Source organism: Strongylocentrotus purpuratus, unplaced genomic scaffold, assembly GCF_000002235.5.
Source record: "Strongylocentrotus purpuratus isolate Spur 01 unplaced genomic scaffold, Spur_5.0 spur5_scaffold_5, whole genome shotgun sequence".
In the NCBI taxonomy this organism is placed as follows: Eukaryota; Metazoa; Echinodermata; class Echinoidea; order Camarodonta; family Strongylocentrotidae; genus Strongylocentrotus; species Strongylocentrotus purpuratus.
In genome coordinates, this window is record NW_022145611.1 from 23,134,307 (window position 1) to 23,157,384 (window position 23,078).

The 23,078-nt window shown below is 36.5% G+C and overlaps 1 protein-coding gene across 6 annotated transcripts in view; it reads right to left on the bottom strand.

Annotated features, from left to right (window-relative positions):
* LOC582217 (tubulin polyglutamylase TTLL5) overlaps window positions 1-23,078 on the bottom strand; it is a 77,209-nt gene that overhangs the window by 4,237 nt on the left and 49,894 nt on the right. For all 6 annotated transcript variants that reach the window (XM_030999650.1, XM_030999652.1, XM_030999649.1 and 3 more), the window contains 2 exons: window positions 7,787-7,950; window positions 4,980-5,089 (listed from right to left, as the gene is read on the bottom strand). In XM_030999650.1, the coding sequence (XP_030855510.1) occupies window positions 4,980-5,089; window positions 7,787-7,950 (274 nt within the window). The remainder of the gene's footprint in view (window positions 1-4,979; window positions 5,090-7,786; window positions 7,951-23,078) is intronic.

Consider the following 23,078-nt stretch of genomic DNA (forward strand, 5'->3'; position numbering starts at 1 on the left):
TCGCGTGTGATGAATGCTTCGCAAAAGCTCCATATACGGACTCTTCTTTTACTTTTGCAATGCATATTGGCACGAACTTAGATCAAGATCTATCGGCAGATGTTGTTTTTTTGTTTTTGGAAGTTTATTTTCGTCTTCATGTCAACAATGCAAGATAAAATTGTCGGTAAGATCGATCGAGATTCAATTGTATTGAAATTACCGACCAATCCTTCGCACACATACGGTATCCTCGATCGCTCAAACCATTTTTTAACATGTAAACCTATGGGGTAACCATGGAGGCTGACCTATTTTTTTAATAACCATGGTTATTAAAAATATTAAATGTTTTATGCATGGTTACCGGGAATTTTACAGGAACAGTTGAAGTTTATGAATGCAATTTCGACCAATCAGATGGCTGGATTACTTAAGTGAGGTATATAATTCTTTATATCGTCTGTTTGGAGCCAGAAGGGTGCAAACTCATGCCCTTCAGGTTCTGAACAGACGATATACAATGAAATTAATAGTGAATGCCCTAATGGCTTTCGGAAGGTGATAACTATAACATAAAAAGCACATTTGCTACCAAGTTCCGAAAACTTTATTCTGCTTGGTACATCTTATTTCTTAAATCATCATGAAGAATAAAATCTACAAGAAAAATAGCGATTTGCACCTTTGTTCACGACTCAAATTGTTCAACAGTCTGCAAGACATTCCTTATGAAATGGTTCATGATGGCCTAGAAGTCATTGCCTCCCAACATCATACTACCGGTCATAAAGATAGCTGGCAAACTATTTTATTGCTTGTTACACATGTATGAATGTCACACACATTAGGGTATTGACTTCTAAGAGAAGGTTCCCTATTAACTTTTAAATACGGCTAATTATTGGATGTGAAAAAGATTAAGAAAAACAATGAGTTAAATGGTTTTATATAAACAGCTGGAGCAATGAAACAAGTAATGAAACAAGAAATACAAATATGGATAAATTTCCTTCTGAGACTGGTCTGCACTATGAAGTGACATGATTAACATCATTAAAGCAACTTGACAAGGCAGAACACCTGCCCCTACAATCATCAAACATCAAATGTAACCAATGGGACTACAGCCCACTTCCTCTGGTCAGATTTATGGTAGAAGTCAAAGTTAAAAGAAAAAAAAAGTCAGGACAATGACCAAGGATCGAATCCCCTTTTTTTCCTTCTTTCATTTTATTTTAGAAATGAACTTGTGTGGTTTTGTTGACACAATTTTAACACATGTATTACCGACAGATTAACCGAAACACAAATAAAAGGTGACATGTGCGTCTTTAGAAGCAACAACAGCCCCATCAAAATTACCAGGTTTATTTTACTAAGATTTTTTCTAGGTACAACAAGGATATGATGAGTGATGAAAGTGCGGTCAGGAAGTTATGATCAGCAATGAAAGTCAAAACCACATCAGATCATACTTATATCAAGAAAGAAAGTGTAGAATAAACAAATCAGGCAGTTATGACTTTAATTTGATCGGTACATATAGGCAATATATTGTTTACGGAACTTGATACATGAACATAAAAAGTATGACACATAATTGTACTCTCCTCATTCAAAGCTAGGAAAGCGAATGATAGAGTGCTGTGTAAATCACAGCTCCTCCATGAAACTATCCTGTAGAAAAATTGCATGGCTTTAAACAATATATCTGCACTGTGAAACACAGAGTTCTTGGATTTGAATATTTAGGTCTGGACCACGAAGCTGTTATTTATTTGGAAACTACATTATTATAACATTAGTGTTTATGTAAGGGAACAAGATTACTACCTTGTTTTTATTATGACATAAGAAGGCACAATAGAAATTTGTTATTTTATTTTTTACTCTCAGTGCATGTACTTCTATTTGCATCAACAAAATATGATGAGAAGAAGAAGAATTTTAAAGTGGTTTCATTGTAGTGTAAAATCAAAAAGAAATCTTCCAGACCAGAGAGAAATCCCTCCAATTCGTTCACATTGAGAAAAGAAATAAATAAAGAGGGCAATAAAAATGGGAGGCAAGAGATGCAAGAGCACCTCCCCTGGGTGAATATATCTGACTAGTAATGCAGTTTTCATTCCCCTCGAGACCCCCCAATACATACATGTCCTCAATCAAGGACGAGGTCCCTAAGCCACACTCAAGTAGGGGTCTTAACTCTTGAGATGGGTACAAATATTGCCTCAAGTCCTTCCAGTTTATGTTCGTTTTAACTCACCAACCTTGTATTGTCCCAGGGATTTACTCTCTAAACTTCAGTCTTATTTGCCAAAGACAATTCAAACCCTCTTTGATATTATCCTGATCCAATTTTTCAATTTTCATAATTTCCCCCCCTCGCTTCCTCTATTTTTATCTGAATGACTCGAGGATAATGTGTATTGGTTTAAAGGGTGAATTCCTACCTCAAACATCTTTGTATTTGGGAACTGGAAGAAAGGAAACTATTTCGCAATCGTTGTTAAACTTCCCCTCCTTGTTAACAATAGGCATAAACAAAGAAAGATGTGGTTCCATTTACTTTTATTTGAGAGAACATCAAAGTACATATAGACTTAGCGTTTGAAAGAAGGTGAAAATAACAGATTCAATAAGTGTCACTAAAAATTCAATTCATGAAGGAATCACTTCTTCAAACAATGAATCTTTGGAGATGTTTGATGTTTCATTTTTCAACCATACTGCAATTTAAAACATGGATGCCTGGCACTCAAGATGAGCAAATATTGAAGGCAGAATGTGAAGGGCAATTCACAAAAGAATATTCCCTACAAAGAAGGAGATCACCAAACAAAACAACAAAAAAAGATCAAGAAGAATAGCAGAGAGAGATAAGTGAAAGAGAAATAAAAAGGGAGATAGAGAGAGAGAGAGAGAGAGAGAGAGATGAAGTGGTGAATAATATCAGAGAGTGTTGCAGTGAACAAAGGCACGTGATGAGGAGAATCAAAAGGATAGGGGCACTTCTGTATCTATCAAAGCCTGGAGAAACCACAAAGCACTCGCTCATGGAAAAGAAGAAGACACGCAAAATGCCTTTAAGGGTGGCCCAGGCAAGCTGCTGGAGCTGGAAAAACAATTGGCGGGTGTTTGGACGAGGATCAGCCATGATTTGCACTGGGGATAGGAACTGGGCCAGCGCATCTGTCCTCGGTGTTACACGCACCTACTTTGTGGGTCACTGGTGTTCATTGACGATCGATGGGGGCCTTGGGGTAAGAGGAGGAGACCCTGGGCTCCCTCTGGGACACACCGACCAGGACCAAGTCAAGAGGACTAGACTGGAAGCTTCCAAGAACAGAATGGGGGTCAGGTCGATACATAGACACCCGGGGCCAGTTTCTCGAAACTGTCATAAGTCTAAGTTTGTGGACATCCCATAGAAACGCATGTTAATTATATAACACAGTTTCAATGGGATGTTTAAAAAGTTAGACTTACGACGGTTTTGAGAAACGACCCCCTGAGGAGCAAGGGCTTCTGGGAAATCTATGGCTCTAGACGGTCTTTGTAACAAGGGTCTCACTACCATGAAGGAGGGAATTGGAAATGTGGTAGGCACGCCAAGAGCAAGATTTAATACCACGCGAGGATGAAGTTGATCTGTGGAATGCATAGATACCACTTATTTATCACCACTCATAATTCAGGAAAGACAGCTTTCCTTTTTCATTAGGGATACATTTTCCTTACACAAGTTAAAGAAAATAATATATCATAAGTGAAATGGGGATGGGTACCGATTACTGGTAGATATTGAATCTCAAGTTTACAAGGAGAGTCACACTGGTTCAAAAAGCAATATATTCAGTTTCAGTTTCATTTTCAATGTGCAATTTCTTTTCATGCATTTTGCCTCAATCATGCAGTCTAAACATAATCTGATTTATCTCAAGTGTGAAGGAATGTAACTTAATGGAAAAAATGTGACCAGCTGATTACAAATAAGCCTCCTTGTAGTTGTAAAATCCATTTCCTTCAATTACCCAATATTTCACACAATTTAAGTAAATACACAATGTTCTTACAAAAAAAAAAAATACAATTTAGGGAAAGAAATACTTGACATAACATCCAAACTTTGTTTCCAACCCATCATGATTAGATAAATAAACCTACTTATGATGCAATTTACAGCATCTTCTTGGGTAAATTTTCAAAATTTTCCAATTAACCTCACATCTCCCTTGGTTGATGGACTTCTTTCAAGTTTAAATTGATGGATGTTCCTGGCTGTTTTTTAACTGGAAATTTATCAAGTATTTCACATTGGGTAGGAGAGAGAATTTGTCACGTCCTCGATCAACACTGGGTGAAGATGATGTAAGATTGTCCAATTACAAATTTTTTTTGTTGGACCTTCGATGCATTCCCAAATTTGATAATTGGGCAGTGTGCATGGTAAGCCTTGAACTGTTTTGGAGGGCTGGCTGAGACGGCTTTTGAATCTGCCGTCACACAAAACCAGAGCCAGATGTAGGTAGGCTTGCTGATGGTCGTAGGAATCTGTGAGTCTACTCTATTTCTCTTCAAGGTGGCATAAAAAGATATAGATTTGTCCCTGGTCCTTTTCTCTCTAGAAATCTTATTAATAAAATGGGAAGGCCTGACTGGCTGCCATACAGAATATCACGTAATGCGCTGTAGAAGCAGCTGAAAATGTACAAGGTAAAGTCAATGTCTTTATGAAACTTCAAGATTTAACTACGAACCCTCCCCCCCCCCCCCCCCCCCAAAAAAAAAAAAAAAAATCTGGGATGATGAGTTGGGTAGTTCCAAATCCATTACACCAAGGATAAGGTGAAGGTAATAATAATAATAATAGTTGTTCTTATAAAGCGCTTTTCGGGACCGCAGGCCCTCTCAAAGCGCTTAACAGATATATATTATCCCGGTCATCGGATTCTGGATTACATTCTCCACTCCCAAGGTATGTCCAGATAACCTACCTGATCCATTATGATGTTTGTTTGTAACTCCTCCAGTCGTGTTGCTATACTTGAGACTGGTGTAGAAGCTGTTCCCACTGCGACTAGGACCCTCTTCTACCTGGGTTGTCCTGAAATTCAACAAAGAAAGCAAAGAAATGTGATACACCACTAGTTTTTGTTCTAATTGTTAGCTAACATTTATATAAAGGCTTTAATCTCAAAGACCATGAGATTATCAATCACTTTATTTTATTTTATTTTATTTTCAATGAATGAGAAAAGATGCATTACGAATCTGAAATTGAACAGAGAGGGAGAGGGAGAGAGAGAGAGAGGGAGGGGGAGAGGGAGGGGGAGAGGGAGAGGGAGAGAGAGAGATAGAGAGAGAGAGAGAGAAAGAGAGAAAGAGAAACAGCAACTTTTGCATCTGACACGCCCTCAAATTGACTTCTTGTACTACTGAATAAAAAAACAAAAAAATATCAGATGAGGAATGCTGGCAATAACCTCTGGTCTTTAGCAGATTTTGTTTAATCTCTCTTGAAAGGGCATGACAACCTGATGAAATCTCCAATTAGCACCTGGTAAAGGGAGAAACCTCAACATTTGATATGAACAATACTTGAAAGGAGGTTGCTCTGTGGTGTGAGGATACTGCCAGGCAGAATCGGAAATTCAATGCATCTTGAAAAGCAATTACGCATAAACAAATTCAGTCAGGTCATTTTTCTCTACGAGGTAGTGAGTGATAGCATGTTGAAATTAGTTGTTTCCTTGTGTAACAAATGTATTTTGCAGAATAGAGTATTGTTCAAGTCAGTCTGCACCTTTTGCTTTGTTTTTCTTTTGACTGAACAGTAGTATATATGCCCCTATTCACTTCTGAATTCCGCTTTTCAGTTGTTGCTCCATTGAATATGGAATTCTGGAAAATAGGTGCTCCCATGCACAAGCCAAGAGCTTGAAAGAGGAAAAGTATTCTCACAATATCAAAATAAACCCAGAATTGACCTTATTTACTCTCGATTTTTCAGCAGAAGCTTTTCAAGTTTAACTTACAAATCAATTAATCTGTACATTTCTCAAAATCTGAACAAGGAGGAGGAGAGGAAGAAGAAGAAGAAAGAAAAAACAAGAGAGAGGAATAAATTCACATCCTCAGACACATAGACAGGAAGGAAAAGAGAAAATGAAAGAATTACACTCCAGGACAATTTTTATCATTTTATTTTTCATAGACTTTTACATTCATCATGTCTTTAAATGTATCATAACTGGAAATCATCACTTTAAAAAAAAAATTGGTTGGAAATACAAAGATGTAGACTGAAATTGGCAATACCAAATTGTAGAAATGTGTGTTCTTTTTTGGAATGTCAACATTCTCTGGAAAATAAGGAATGCATCAACATGAGGTGCTCTACAAAGTCCTCCTGCTTGAAAACTACTCTAAATATAGCTCCAGCTTTAAAAATAAATCAAGCGGCTGTATTACATGAAGCAAATGTTTGAAAAGATGTGAATTTGATTGATGATGCAGTAAGAGCTGATAGGTTTGTTAGCTGGCTCGGCTGTTATATTCCAAAGAAATGGGATATTAACACAACTATGTCAAGAGAGTGAACTCGACTCTTAGCAAGACATTGAACAAATGGCAAGGTCACTGAGAGCATACTGTATGCTCCATGACTGCCTGCCTGGCAGAAACTCAATTTCAAGGGCAATTAACAAATGGTATGTGGTCTGTAATATAAGCACTTCTTATTCAGTTAAGCTATTCTAAGCCCTCGTTCAATCTCTCCTTATTTTCCCCGATTCATTTTAAACCTCTCAAGTAGTTCTCATTAATCAATGTTAAATAAACGTAAGAGTTTGATTCTCGGTCAATCGTAATCACATATGATCCTTGGTCAATCTGTATTCAAAGTTCTTCTATTTTATAGTCATTTTTCATTACCGGTACATTTTACAGTGATATTTTTTTTTTTTTTTCCAGTTTTCTCAGGAAGGGTCGATAATACACTTAATTTTCAAGAATCATTAAGCAATCCTTCACCTTGATATCTTTGTGATGTTTTGTGATCCCAATAAGGAAGAGGTACACGCTGCCTGTGCGTACATGGTAATGATGTGGTTTTTTTCCATTTGATTACTCTTCCATTACTAACATTTCACAGACCAAAAAATATGAAATAATAAAAATGAAATAATACTAGGACAATGGTATTTTCCAGGAAGAATAGCCCACATGAATAATGAAAAACAATCTGATTGAAAAGACAGTGCCCCATTCTATTTCAACCATTTTCAATTTTGATACACATTCAAAGAACTTATTCTCCTTATCAAGGAAAATACAAATGCTCTTTTTGCAAAATATGTATATTCATATTTATAAGAATACTATATATGATATGTTTAGCACAATTTGCTTATTTCAGCTTTGTTTTCATTGTTGTGGTGTAATCTAATAATTGCAAGACAACCCTCCACCCCCAAAAAAGAAACAACAAACATTTCTATGTCTTTATTCAAAGCTTATACATCCAAGAATGTAAAAATAAAAGATTATTACACCTCCTTCAACACTGTACACAAAAACAAAGCATTTTCAGGGTTAAGAAAAGTTCATATTAGTTTAAAAACATTTTGTCTGGTGTCAATTGATGAGATCATAATGTTTAACATTACAATCTTCAGCATTTTTAATGAAAACTGACCAACAGACAATGTTATAAATTCTCACAATTGAGGCGTGGCAGAGAGACTGGAATTAATGCATGATGGATGTTTTGTTTATATTTACAATTACAAGTTGCACATACCTAGCGAGACGCTTTGCACTGATTGGTTTACGGGCGTTGGCAGACTGTGGGGGAGGGCGTGGCTGGTGGCTCGGAGAGGATGAATTATTGTTGTTGGCCGATGCAGATGCGTTTCGATGGATTGCATCACGAAGAGCCGAGGCATTGGTATGTGCTTGGGCAACCTGGGGAAAAAGATAAACAAGTTCCAGAAACATTTTATCTCTTTGCAACAACAAAAACAACAACAAAGATAGAAGTCGGATGTGATAGTTTAACAAATTCATTTAAAATAACATTTTCATAATTGCAAAATTTCATTAAATTACATTTGAAAATGATCAGACTATTTTGATCATTCTTTGACTATGTATAAGGCATTTTAAACAGACCCAAACCTAAGTATTCAATGGGTTAAACAAAAATGATATGAAGCAACAGACAAACTGAATTTATAGGGCTGCTCAATAAATATTTTAGTTTCATGAGCATCTCTGGGTTCAAGGTCAGGTTACACTGTTTCTAATATTCTCACTATTCAAGTTTCTATTTATAAAAAAAATATCACTGGCTTTTAAGCTTTTAGCACTACCAAAATTATTTAACAAAAAAAAGGTTAAATATAATTAATCAAGTGTTGCCAAATTTAGAATAATTTCATTTCATACAATTTAGGTAAATCTCTAGGTTATCAATTCCGCAGATAATTGCCAATGCTTTTCAACAACATCAAGGATTAATAGTATCGACGTCATAGTCATACTATTGGATGAATAGAATTGGAATTTCAATTAATGATTTGTGAGCTACCTGTATATTATACAACTTGATCAGGGTAGGATAAGCAGATATTAAATTTGCAGATAAGTGAATTCAAAAACTGGTTATGATATTACGATAACACAATCCTAGTGCAAAATATACCTTTGTTGGTCTGAGCATGTAATACATTTTATTCAAGTTGGTCTAGATGGAATAATCAATATCAAGCAAACAAAATCATTTAATTACTTTGTATATACACAAACCATCTCTATTTCAAGAACATATTGAAAAAAAATATTTGATTTTCCTAAAAGCATTACCATTTAATTTTTGGATACAAATGTGGATAGAGTGGATTTTGTGAAAATGTTTGATTGACTAGAATAAATGTGCTAGGTTTGGCTTATCCATTCCATTAATAGACCAATGCATCGTTTTATTTGGTGATGTATAAGGTTTCCCTGACAATACAACAGGCCAACATTTATTTACATAGAGAGCTTTGATGACCACAAGTGATTTAGGAAAGATGCACCCGGACATTAGAACAAGAATTAAAAGCAGATGTTCAAATGGATGACAGTAGCTGTATCTCTTTTGATCTCTTTCGATCTCCAGACAAAATATAGACTATGATTTGAGGTAAAGCCTCTCGTTAACACATTTACTAGTGTAAATGGTTACCATGGATAAATGACTGCATTTGTAAACAAAGGCTGGACTGCACCATCTGGCTGTGCGAGAGGAACGAATTCTACCACTTTCGCCTTAACTCTTAGCAATGGCATTTAACTTGGTGGGTGCAGAGGTTGACTTTTCTCCCCTTCACCTTGCATTGTTTGTTAGAAATTGTTATAAGTTGATTGAAAACTGGGATCTCTGCCAAAGTGACACTCATTCGTACATGTTCACGGATCATCGTGTGGTGAGAGGAAGAACAACCGTTAACACATACACTTTCATGAAGTGTTAAAGCTCTTCTGGCTTTCAAAAAAATATACTGAGGGAGCGGGGTGGTGTGAAGAAATTGGTTCCTTGTACTGGGGTTGAAAGTAGCAAGCCAAGACACGTGAAAGCAATTACAAACAGATGGTTTGCCATCTTCCCTCCATGCCTTCTGACATCTTCAACCAGGGAGCACAACTAGGTCTATTCACATCATTACCCTCCCTCTATTACAACAATGGATGTTACTAACTCACTCAAAATTTGATCATTCTCCATCAGCCATTCAGTCTGCTACAGTTTGATCTCATGGCCAGATATTAGGAAGGAAATCCAAGAAAAGAAATGCTATTCTAGTGAATGCACACAAGCAAGAAGCTAGCTCTCATTCTAAATAGACCATCGGAAACAAATCTGCTTCCATGGCAACTACTTAGTAAATGATAACAAATGCATAATTAATAATGCACCATCATTCTAGAGTATTATTCAGGGGCTCTGAGTTATTACCTACAACTTCCAATGATGCTATAGCCTATGAAAAATTATCCTGCAGCGGACCAAATTAGATAGTTGGTTATGATATAACCTGTTAAGAGTAAGATGATGATATACATGTATCAAACGGGCTTGAGATATACTTATACTTTTCAATCCATTCTAAAGGATGTTGCTGCATTATATTTCAAAAGTTGAGGCATTGAAGAGGGTGTTGGAGGAATCGAGCAAGCATATTGTCAAAAGGCACCTTGGAGCTCCATGCATGTAAAGCATGGTTCAACATGTCCCCATTGGCATTGATCATGATGACTTTAGCAGCACTCGAAAGGTTTGAGATTCGACAAACAATTTACAGAGAGTTTATCTTTCTCTTTTGTTGTTCGTGTGGCTGGATCAGTGATGAAGGTTGGAGATTTGGTTGTAAACAACAAACACGTGGAATCACAGCCTATGACAATGAACCCTACTTACCCTGGCATGTTCCAAGGATGGCCCCCCTGACTGACATACAGGGTTGTTCCCACTCCTGACACCCTGGAACCTCCCTGGGATGTCCAACTACTCTCTCTCTTAAATGGTTAAAGGTAAAGACCAGTTTTGGAAACGCCCCCCTCTCAAAAAACGAAATGGAAGCTCTCATTACCAATCATGTGAAAGAATATGTTTCGACTAATACGTGATCATACAAATTTTGCCGAGAAACCGCCTACTAATTGATATATTTGGTAAATTATTATATCTACTTGGACCTGATAGATATAACGCACGTGTCGCGTAGTCCCATATACATCTTTCTGTGTACAGTGCTTGTAACTTTACCAAGACTGGGCCAAATTTCTTATCATTTTGATGATTCCAGAACCTTGCAGTATACACCAATACTTGGTATATGCTAGATGTTCAACCTTTTCTGATCGATTCCACAAAGTTTCTTTCACAATGCAATCACATGACCATAACTGGTTTTTATCTTTAACATGCAATGCTGTAAGGTTGAGACCAATGTGTTGAACATTGAGAATGTAACTTGGAGTGTCCATGAGAACAAGCCCTTAAATCCAGGAGGATTTCTTTATCAAAACCTTCATGCCCAAGATGCCTCCCTGGTTGAGTCCTAAATCCCAAGTTTACATTTTGTTCTTACAAGACATTCCCATCCCCAATCCACCTTCATAGATACATGTAGCTGGATCTAGGCCTATATATCCTTAAGAAAAAGTTCAGGTTTTGTTAAGGACCACAACAGTTTTGTCAAAATCTATGTCATTTTGGGCACTGAAATTAAACTATTGGGTGAAAGCTCCTGAAAACAAACAATACCAAGCACACCCCCCCCCCCCAAAAAAAAAATCACCCCACATTATATTTATGTGATTGAAATTTTGTGTAAACTGCAATTGATTGGCTGCTTCTAGGTTATGATACTCTCATTTAAATTTATCATATTTTTTACTATAAAATATTATTTACTCAAGATAATCACCTGTTATCTCAATACAATATTTGCAAATTTTTACTTACATGTAAATGAAAAATAATGAAAATATTTGTGTCAAGGAGTTTGCTGAATTTTAGAGATTAAGTATCAATGCTGCAGATGCACTATCTGTCTCTGAGTGTGTGTCCATGTATTCTGGGAACTTCCGTGCCTGGGCAGGGTATTCTTTGAAACTATTAAACTTCAAACCAGCTCTCATGCAGCTAAATGGTCACAAAAAAAGTAGTTTCAATTTAAACTTAAATGGTTACCGACTCTCATGGGGAGTAGAAAAAAAAACTGTTTTTCTGATGATTTAGGAGGGGAAAGTCAATCAGACCACCGAGGAGATTGGATTGGTCCTACGTGCCAATGGGAAGGTGTTGGAAGAAAAGATGAAACATTTCTCTGGTGATGCCGACAAAGAAAAATGATTTACAGCCTTCCATCATTATCTTCTAAGGGGAATTCCCTTATGGTTTGGGGCTCTAGAACCCCTTTCAGATGGAGCTGATAGACAATTCTGCTCCTTGTCTAAAGATACAAAATGTTATACTTTAAAATAGATTAGAATCAAACACTGAAATCATTGCAAGGTGCTGAGATAGTTCACCATTTCACCAACATCAAAGTAACAAAAACAAAATGCACAGATCTCAGCTCTCACTCATTTCAAAACACAGTGCTTTCAAAAGAACAAATAGAAGGTAATAATAATAATAATAATAATACAGCATTTATTATGCGCCATCGATCTAGTAAACTATTCTGAGGCGCAGAGGGATATAATTAGAATGAGATACATAGAGAAATGAGAAGGGGGAAGAAAAAAGAAGGAAAAAAAGAAAGAAAAAAGGTAGTTCAACAACTTACTATAGATTACAACTTGGTCTATGGAAACAAACAAAAAAGTTGTGGGGACACACTCAACAAGTTCAGGATTACTTAACACATAAAAAAAGTTATCTTTTTTAAATTTACAAGTCACCCCATTATGTAAGTAATGAACGTCAATTTTGTGTAATTACACATGAGAAGAATCTACTGTAAGATGCTAAAATGTATGATAAATCTACATCTCTTTGAGGACGAGCAATTCAAAAGGCAAATAGCTAGCTTGAGAACACTTTGCAAGTTTAACGTTTAAAGGAAGAACCTCAGCCTCAGGATTGCACTGGTAATCCTAGATAAAGACTCTTTGAAATACTACAAATACAGTAGAAGCAGTATCATATGGGTCTGAGATTAGTGACCAAAGCTCATCCGTATGTCTCTATCTATTCTAACTCTTCCCTATTGCTATGAGACATGTAACGAGAACAGATGATGGTGATGAGGGAGATGGAGCTGCGTGGAGGTTGAGGAAGGAGCACCCAGGCATTGAACCAAGGTGAGATGGGAACTCCGTGGAGGCGTCTCCATGGTAACGCATCACCCCGATTGATAGATCCAATCAGTGAAGGATTCAAACTGTTCAAAAGACTGCTAATCATAACGAAACTAGCAGCAGGGCAGGGATGGCAATTGTAGTTATCTCAGATGTTATTGGCACCACCGTTTTGTATCTTGTCACGTTCCCTGTTTCTTTTCAACTCAAGTTACAGTGAGCATAATGGACTTTCTTAGAAATATGTTGCAAGCATGTTATTTGTCTCTGTCTTATTGACTTCAGAGAGACAAGTTCCTTGCCCTTCTTTAATTCACCTACTCTGAAAAAAGAGTTCACACTCCAAACATGAATGCATACAAAATTTTCATCACATGAAATTAGTACTGATATACATGTATGTATGCACACTATTAATGAGGTGCTTATCTAATACATTATCAATACTTGTACTAAAAAAATTAAACAAGATGTCCTTCACATCAGTTGACAAGATGCCCTAAAAATGACTCTATTTTTTAAAAATATATTTAGATGAGCTTTGTTGAATTTTCAAAGACTATAGTTTGTTTGCCTTGACATAAAATACTTCCTCCAGCCTTTCTATTGCATCAAAATGAACATGTAGTGTAGGATTACTACAGATTTCCGGTTGCAACCCTTGATATTTTACTCTGATCCGGGCGAAGGAGAAATAGGAGAGAGTACTGGAACGGCTAATGGTGTTTGCCTCTGGCTAAGGAAATCCACATCATAGTGGACCCGCCTGCAACACATCAAATTTTTTCAAACAAAACTACTTGGAAGTCTTTATCAATATTACAGGCAATATTTGTAAAATTTGCACTTTTTCCTTTTTTCCTCAAAAAGAAAAGGTCAATACTTTTTGGAGCAAATTGAGTCAAATCAAAGTATTGTTTGTTGTTTTTCAATGTTTGCAGTATGAGTGAGATGTTTGCAGTATGAGTGAGATATCTGCAAAAAAGCTTTTTTGCAATGCTATATGATTTTCAATGAGGAGCTGTTTTGCATTTTATCCTGGCAAAAAAATGGCAGCTAAAGTTTTCAAGTGGAGAAGAAAAAGAAGATCCAACAGAGATGAATTACAAAACAGAAGATTTTCAAGGTAAAAAAAAATTGTATTCAACAATCATCACGGAAGGAGAGACTTGGCAGCGTAAACATCGTTTTAAAAAAACAATGTTAAAAAAAAAAACTTAAAAACTTAAGCATCAAGTTGAAATACTTGCTACAGATCGACACGTTGGAGAAGTAGGTCAGCATAAGGTTCAATGAAGCAGCTGTAACATGTGGGGACCATTCATATTAAGTTAATATTTCATATGCAGAACCTAGAGGTGTGCAGGGGGAACGATACCCTTGGTCTCGGACAACTGGATCCCAAGACTCTCTTCTGAATGACAAAAATGTATTCAGTAAAGTCTGGAGGAGATAGACTAACCCCCTAAAAGAAGAGATACAGAGTATCATGAAGATTTACTGATCCTCTCCAAGCCCCCTGCTCAATAGAAATGTATTTGGGGAGAATGCTGAGTTAAATAGAGAATATTGCGTATTATATGCTGAAGACAGACCTGAATGGCTGCATCAACTTGTTTTTCTTTAGGGGGGGGGGGGGGGGAAGAGGGGGAGGGAGAAGGGGGGGGTGCACTATTCACCAAAGAAATGATAAGCAAAGGTGAGGCAGATAGAGAAAGGGCAAGGAATATAATCCTGACAGCAGAACTTATACAGCAGATCTAGAGAGATACATGCTATATCATTAGAATGGTCATGCAGCTGTCAAAAGGGTAAACAAAAGTGAATTCATGGTCACTAAACTGTACAGGGCTTTTGAACCTTTAAGAAAAATATGATAATAGATATGAAGATAATGAAAGAGGGAGGGAGGGTGTGAGGGGAGAGGGAATACTGTAGATGGATAGTTCTAAGAACATGCAGTAACTTTTCAGCAATTGATATATTCTATGAAATAACAATTTTAAAAGGGATTAAAAAGACTCAACAATAATATTCTTTCTATCTGTAGTTCAAAATAAAAATAATCATATGACTTTTTTAATCTTTGAAAGCAAGGTTATTTCAATGATTTTGTCTGTAGCATAAAATTGTTCAATGCACATTGATTCGTGCTGAATGTCACATGTAAGAGTTTGTATGCATTAGTTAATCTCAAACAGAACAACAATACTTACACACTAACAATGACAATTGTCATAAAGACTTTTAAGAAATCAACCTGAAGCATCTTAAAAAATCCTTGTTTGTGTGCTACCTGCTGAAATGTTTGAACATGACATTGACATCTTATAATCCGAAACTTATTTCTTTAAGCAATACAACGGGTATTGTAATTGTACTTGATTTGATTACTGGTGAATCTGTGCAATCGTGCTATTGAATCTAAAGCCCTTTTCTCCCATCTTGGCTGGCTGGCTGGCTGGGTCTAGAAGTAGAACTGGGCCAGATGGCCAGAGTACAAAGGTGATGTGGATGTTGTGGTAACATCACACTACCCTCATTCACAGAAATCTCAGTTGGGGCTTCATCTTTTGGTTTCAGTGTGCATGGTGTTACCATGGTGACCACACCAACCATAGCAACAAATTGAATTGCATCAGACATGATCCTCTCTCATCTCGGTCAACTTTGTAGTGAATACAGCAAAGTGAGGTATCATTTCTATTCCAGTTTGGTATCTGGAAAGCGGTACTGTTGTAATATTTCATATTTAACATTGGTTGATTGAAACACATAAGTTGTCTGAATTTCAGTAATGAAATGGGGCTATTTACTGCCATTAAAGGTAAAGACCAGTATTGGAAACGCCCCAATTTCAAAAAATGAAATGGAAGCTCTTATTACCAATCATGTGAAAGAATATGTTTTGAATATTACATGATGATATAAAATTTGACGGGAAACTGCCTACTAATCGATATATTTGGTAAATTAGTATATCTATATACTGTTGAGAGATACAAATGCACGTGTCGCGCACGTGTGTGTAGTCCCATATACATCTTTCTGTGTACAGTGCTTCTAACTTTATGAAGACTTGGCCAAATTTCTTATAATTTTGATGATTCCAGAACCTTGCAGTACATCTATGCTAGATGATCAACCTTTTCTTATCAATTTCACATTTCTTTCACTATGCAATTGCATGACCATAACTGGTCTTTAGCTTTAAGATTACAAATGAAAAGGCAAGTCTCTAATCATACCACTATACACAGGGTTTGATAATTAATTGATCAATGGTTCACCAAGGGAGTGTTTTACAAAGACTAAGATCGACTTTAAGTTGGACTCACCATTATGTAATTCTGTAGATATGTGACCATGAGTTATACCAGAAGAGATATCAGCATCTCTTTGTTATATGTCCCTTGAGAAACCAATGCCAGTAAATGGTGAGAGCAAACAGTAGTATGAATGGCCTGCCATAGTTAAGTCCAACTTCAAGTCAAGCTTAGTCTTTATGCAACACCCCCCCCCCCATGTAATATTCACATGAGTATCTAATTTCAAATTAAATGTATCTCTATATTCATGTCTAACTATCTACAGGTCAAGGTACACTCTAATGTATCCAACTATCTTTCCTATTAAAGATGCTGTCACAATTGCCACTGAGGAAATACAAAGGACTTTCCAGGAAGACAAACATACATCAGACCAATTAATCACGGGCCAACCTTCAGAATGCACCCTGCTAGTGTCACCCTACATCTTCTGGTGGTCTGGCCTGTATTAAAGTTGATGAGGACTGCATGATTAACGAGGCCTCCAAAATGAAAGATGACATGTTTCTATAGGCTAAATCTGAAACAAATTTTGAACAAACAATGGCAGCAAACAATGCCTCAATTTATAGCGCTGATTGCCTCTGGAAAGGATACTGCACCCTAGACAGTTCGGTGTAAGGATTCAGCTGTTTGGGGTTAGGTCTCGGGCGAGCATCCCCAGACTACATTGGGGTCCTCTACGGTACCTGCACGGAAACATTTCCACCCACGCATGGCAACTGCAATCAAGACCAAGTAATTCATCATTACTTGGCCCTGGTATACAAAGAAGAAGAAGAAGAAGAAGCAGCCAATGGGCTGTGTATGATCATGTTTAATCACTGTAGTAATCAAAGCTGTTTGATGTTTAGCTCAGATGACATTGAGCCCACACACTAAGGTCACAGAGAGATGATGAAGTGATGCAGGTAACCTCCACTTTGAATATTCAGAGATATGTCTGTAAAATGTTTTTCATACACTCTTAAAATCAGCAAACACTCATAAAAATTCAATCACAGATAATACTGCTTAGCTAACAAAGCCTTCAGGTACATCAAAACCATTTATATGTAAACTGGTTTTAACAAGTTTTCCTCCACCTATCAATCAAATAGTATGACATTGAAGAGATTGGTATTCTATTACAATTAATACGGATATCAAAGAAAAACAATATACAACAACAAATATTTATGAAGCCTCACAAGTTTTTCAGATGTTGCACCAACTGCAGCCAGAATTCTGCTACTCGTTTTGAGATCCCATCCCTTTCTCTTTTTGGCGATGAACCTGCATATATTATTCAATTAATACATGTGTAGCTTGCATACTTGAGCTATTGGGCAAATAGAACTATCCCTATAATAAAAGTATAAAGTATCCTAAGGCAGATATATTCACAGCCCTTCTGTTTCTGCAGGTTTGAAGAAAAAAAATGCTCTTCCACAGTACATAAGCTGCTCCTTTAATCCCAGACCCAATCAAAAATCCAAGGGGTTCAAATTTGTAACAAAGTACATTGATCCAAGAACTGACCCTACCAATCGGGGTGAGTATATTGGTAGAGGCAAAATAGTGCTCCTGGGGATTAAAAACATATTTCCGGAACTGCTATGTTACCGGAGTAACATAAGTTCAGGAGGTTGTCATATAACTGATCAAAAGTGCCTATGAAGGGCATGCGTCCCAACCAAAGACCACACATTGCTCTAACTAAATTTGTCAAGCTTTAAGCGGAATAGACTTCAGGCTCGTTCAAACTGTCGAAAAAATTATTCATTTGAAGCATTTTTGTCAATAACCATGCCATTTGGATCAGTATGTGATGTAAAGAGTATAGGGGAAAATATGAACTAAGCATAATTTGCAAACTAAGATCATTTGAATTAACATGTCTCTGGCTCTTTGCAGATGATATGACGATAGCAATAAAGTAGAAATTTAAGTTATCTGGATGATCTCATATAATCTACCAAAATTTCAATGATTATACTGTCTTTTAAAATGCGTTCTACTGCTCTACTGTTTGTAGTGGGTACAGTATTTGATTCATATGTCAATCATATTGTGCAGTAAAGTAGAAAATCCTCTTATAAAATACTGAATGCAATATTGAAGAAGAAAAATTACAGGGTGTGTTCAAGTCTTAAGGGAATTCATGACTGTTTCATACAGAACAATGTTCATAACAGACCCATTTTGTTATGTGATGCTTTATCTGCCAGTTCTTACAGAGGAACATTCCATCACGAAACAGATCTTTGAAAGGAAAGTCATGGTAACTCATACCGGAATGTTCTAGAATGTGCCGTCTAAAGGTTTGTTAAGTTTGGCTGTAAGACTAGAAACACAAATAGAACAATTACAGAGGTGTTGATTGGGAGAAGATTGGGAGAAGAGTGGAAAAATTGAAAAATTCCATCCCGCTAGCTAGAATGATAAGGCATCATGTGTTGAGCAGCGGAATTAAACCCGTTAATAACCATATTTTTATGAATATGGAATGATGCAATTGCTGGCAAGTTTTAATGTAAACATTTTTGCATGAAACATTCATCACAGTATCGGTAAAAAGAATGTTTACCCCAAACTGCAGGGTTGTAATGCCTGTTATTCAGCAAAAGCTGCATATTCTTCTAACTTAGTAAGTGAACCGTGAAAGGATGCCTGATTGAGATTTCTGTGAGCCCTTGATCCTCTAGAAATAGCATAGTGCAGAAATTGATAACAGCTTTCATAAATTTGTTTGCCTAGTTTAAAAAGCAATCCACTTCAAAATCATCTTCTTATTTATATATATGTTACCTAGAAGATTTTAACGACATTTCACATGTGTGTATCATGTGATTGTAACTGGTAACAAGCTGTACAGCATTTGAATCTTGTAAAGCTCATGGCATTTGCTTGTACCATACTTTACCTTTAATATGTGTATATTACATGAAATCTTAGACCTTTTCATTCTGACCCCCTCCTCTCCCAGAGGGCATTTCACAAATCATGAGTAAAATTCTAAACCGTTTTCTCCCCTAAATCAATTTCTCAGAGGAAGTGTGCAATAATAAACTGGCTAAAGGTCAAATTACTTTTGTCAAACAAAACTGTAACTACCTTTGATTCCGCTCTAATTTTTTAAATGTCTTTTCCAATTTCACACCCAGCCAGTCAATAGATAACATGCCTAAAGGATCTTTAAAGGGAGCGCCAGGAGGGTCAAATCTGACTGACATGAGCGCTATACAAGAACCCACTATTATTATTATTATTATCTTTATAATGCTCCAATACTCTCAGAATCGTGAAGTCTCATTTTTGCCTATGATTTTATTATCAAGACATCAAACAGAAAAAAAAAGGATTAAAGTGGCTCCAAAGTAAGAAGGTACAGTGTATAATTTAATTTCTACCTCATTTTAAATTCATGCAGAGAGCACTCCTATTAAAGGAAGCAATATACACTGGGTCCAATAACTTTTCTGAAATGGTAGGCTGAATTTAGGGTAAAAAGTGCACAGAAAGCATAGATATTTACTCTTTTCTGGTTTAATAGTCCCTATTAATCATGACTGATATTTCATATCAGATAATTAATCACAATTTGGGGCACAACAATAATACAAAAATCAACTGTGTTTGCAGATAACTATACGGGTTATTTCTATAGCAATTATCCTTCCATCTAAATTTAAAGGTAATACAAAGTTTTGGGATGGGGTCATGAATTTGGTTCAAATGAACATATTAGAAGTGTATGCGATCCTAATACATTTGACTCGTTGTTGCGGTTGAAATTGAGTCTAAAAGTTGTTGCGGTTGAAATTGAGTCTAAAGTAATGAAATTGTAAATAATAAACTTTTTATGTTGTATAGCTCCCTCTCATGGTCAAGCAGGGCGCGACAAACCCGCTTGCCCGACGTCCCGGGGCAACCAAATTGAGCCGTCGGGCAAGTAAATCAAATTATCACTTGCCCGATTCGGGCAAGTGATACTTTTACAGTAATTTCCTAGTGTCCAAGAACTCTACCATTCACCCGTCAACTTCTTACCCGTCGTCAAAATCCAGAAGCAAAAAAGCGATCGTTCCGATTTCGAAAAAACTTCACAGACAGCTAGCCAGCTCAGCTAGCTCAGCGCGCATGCAACAGTGACACTTCAAGCCATGAATGCCGCTCCGCCTCCACGCACGGCCGGCCGTGAGCTAGCTAGAGACAGCTAGCGCGATCGTACCAGCTGCGAGCTTATTCGCGCTCTCTCTCTCTAGCTCTGCAGGCACCGACAGGCCTTTGCTATTCTCTGATTGCCGATTGGTTGAATCACGCCAAATATGACGTCATTATTCTAGGGAAATGAACACGTGCGAATCGGAATGGAATAAACAACAGGGATTTTCTAGTAAGTACAAAAAGTCAAATGTTTGATATTTATTCATAATGACTGTTAATGATTGTGAACATATTATTTAAAACTCGCTGCTCATATAAATCAGATGAATGTTTTTGTCTCGTTTTCAATTTATTACTGCGGTCTCAAGATCCGACCGAGCGAGTCATTTTGATAATAGTATCGAGACCCCCAGAATATAAGCCGTTGTTGTTTTGTTTTCATGGTTTTAGCGACGTTGTTTAGTCTAGTTTTCGCATACTTATCCGAGATTTATCGTAAAATATCTTCAATATTATTATTTAGTAAGAATTTACAAATTTTGGCATGATATTTATAGCAGTGAATGATGAAATAAAAATGTCCGTACTTTATTTAAAATAGTTGATTACCCATTATTTACATGACGTTTCTTGATGGAAGAGTTGACCCAAATTATTAACAGCTGAAAATTAGCCTACGTTTCCAAATGACAGCGGCTTGCACAGACACACATGTGATGTTGCACCATGGTACATGTGGCTACCATTAATGACATGTTTGTATCATATTTTTTACAACAGGGTCATTATGCTTTTTTACATGACTGAATATTAAAAACTTAAACCTGCTTGAACCATTCTACCTTGCCGAGATTCATGTGAATCTGATTATTTATGGAGAATCAATAAAATGCGTTTTTTAAACCTTCAACCATCCTTTGTTGACCATTTTCTTTGACATATTAGGTTATTATTCAGTACAGTTACACTGTACATGTATGTGCATTAATTTGCTATCTAAAACACTAACTTATCATTACGAGATAATAAATGCTTTAACCTCGAGTCCTTTTTCGCTTTAAAGTTTTGGGCAAGTGGAAATATTGTTTGGGCAAGTAAATTGAAAACCCACTTGCCCGACAGGGCAAGTGGTGAAAAAAATTCTTGTAGCACCCTGGGTCAAGATATTAATTAAGCTATAAAACAATGTTTCTTGACTAAAATCGACCAATTAGCTATTCCCTTTTGTAAATTATATACCACAACTACATATTCTGAGATTTTCATGGTCACAGCTACCATTGTACGGCTGTAGGCGCTAATTGAAATTTATCAAAATTTACTGGGAGCACCAGTAAATTTTTCTCGAAAGGAGAAGTGTTTTAGGGGCTAATTTTTCTTGTGCTTATAATACATCTACAGGGGCATCCAAATATATCAAAATTGTAAAGGATCGCTTTCTACCCAATTTTCAAATTTCCCAAAACTTTGTATTACCTTTAACCTTCATTTGTGTTGGATGATGCATAATTCAGGCATATTCTACCTTTAAGAACAAAAAAAATGGAAAGTTGGTAATACAATCTTGAAATATCTTGTTCAGCAAACACAATTTTCAATAATAATAAAAAATACATTTCTGAACACAAGGGTTACCAATTACAATCGAACGTGAACATTTACAGCTTGCCACATAAAAAGTAAAATTTTCTTTCTGTGCCCCCATTTCAGATGATTCAATTGTCTTTTCCCAGATATTCACTGTCAGGATTCTGTGAAAGCACTGTCTTGTGAACTCAAGAGAATCAAAACTGGCTTTAATTTGATCCTATCCTCTTGCACTTCTTGATGAAGTCGCCTCAGACACCTCGATCTTGATCAATACATTTCCTGATATCCAGGATAAACTTTGGAAGTGCAGATATGAAAGATGTGAGGGTGATCCCTGCTTTGTACACAGTAATCCACATCTTTGTTTTAAAAAAGGAAGATAATTCTAATAAAATTATAGGATGCCCATTTCTATTTCAAACGAGCCTACATAAGAATGATTATGATACATTTTCTTTCAATTCCTATCATTCGTGTTATACCATGTCTGGTTAAACATGTTTAAAATACGAATTTTAATTATGTAATCACAAAAGTTGTTCTTATCAACTCTACCAATATGAAGAACCTATTCAATGATGTCTAAATATATGATTGGTTTACAGAAGTGGGAGGAAAGGGGGATAGAAAAGAAGAGAAAATAAAAGATAAAAAGGTGCCAACACTGCAAAACTACATAATACATCTTACAAGTATATTGTTTAGAAGCTCCTCATTCTCTCACTTCAATTTCTTGGGGGTATATCACTGGAGACAAAAGACTGTGGTGTTAAATTAAATCTTGGGCCGAGCAAATTCAAGTTCTCTGCTGAACTAGTTCATACCACCCACATTGAATCATTATAAGCTGAAAACCATCCTCAGAACAAGGTGTCTCCAACCCACACAAGTAGATGGTCAACCAAGGTCTTTAAATCTTCATATTGTTCATTGAGAGCCAGAGAGCTTTTAAGTCCGTTTAAATACGACTTAATACCCTTCTGGCTTATAACTTAGGTCTTTAAATCTTCACAATCTGTGTATGATCTGTTGACAGCCACAGAGACATTATTACAGAATATGGGCCAATGCCCCTTTTGCTCTCAACGCATGAAATGCATCTCATGTTGAATGTGGTACAAAAGCTGAGCATCTTTTGATGTGATCACATTTAAAAATGCATCAACACAG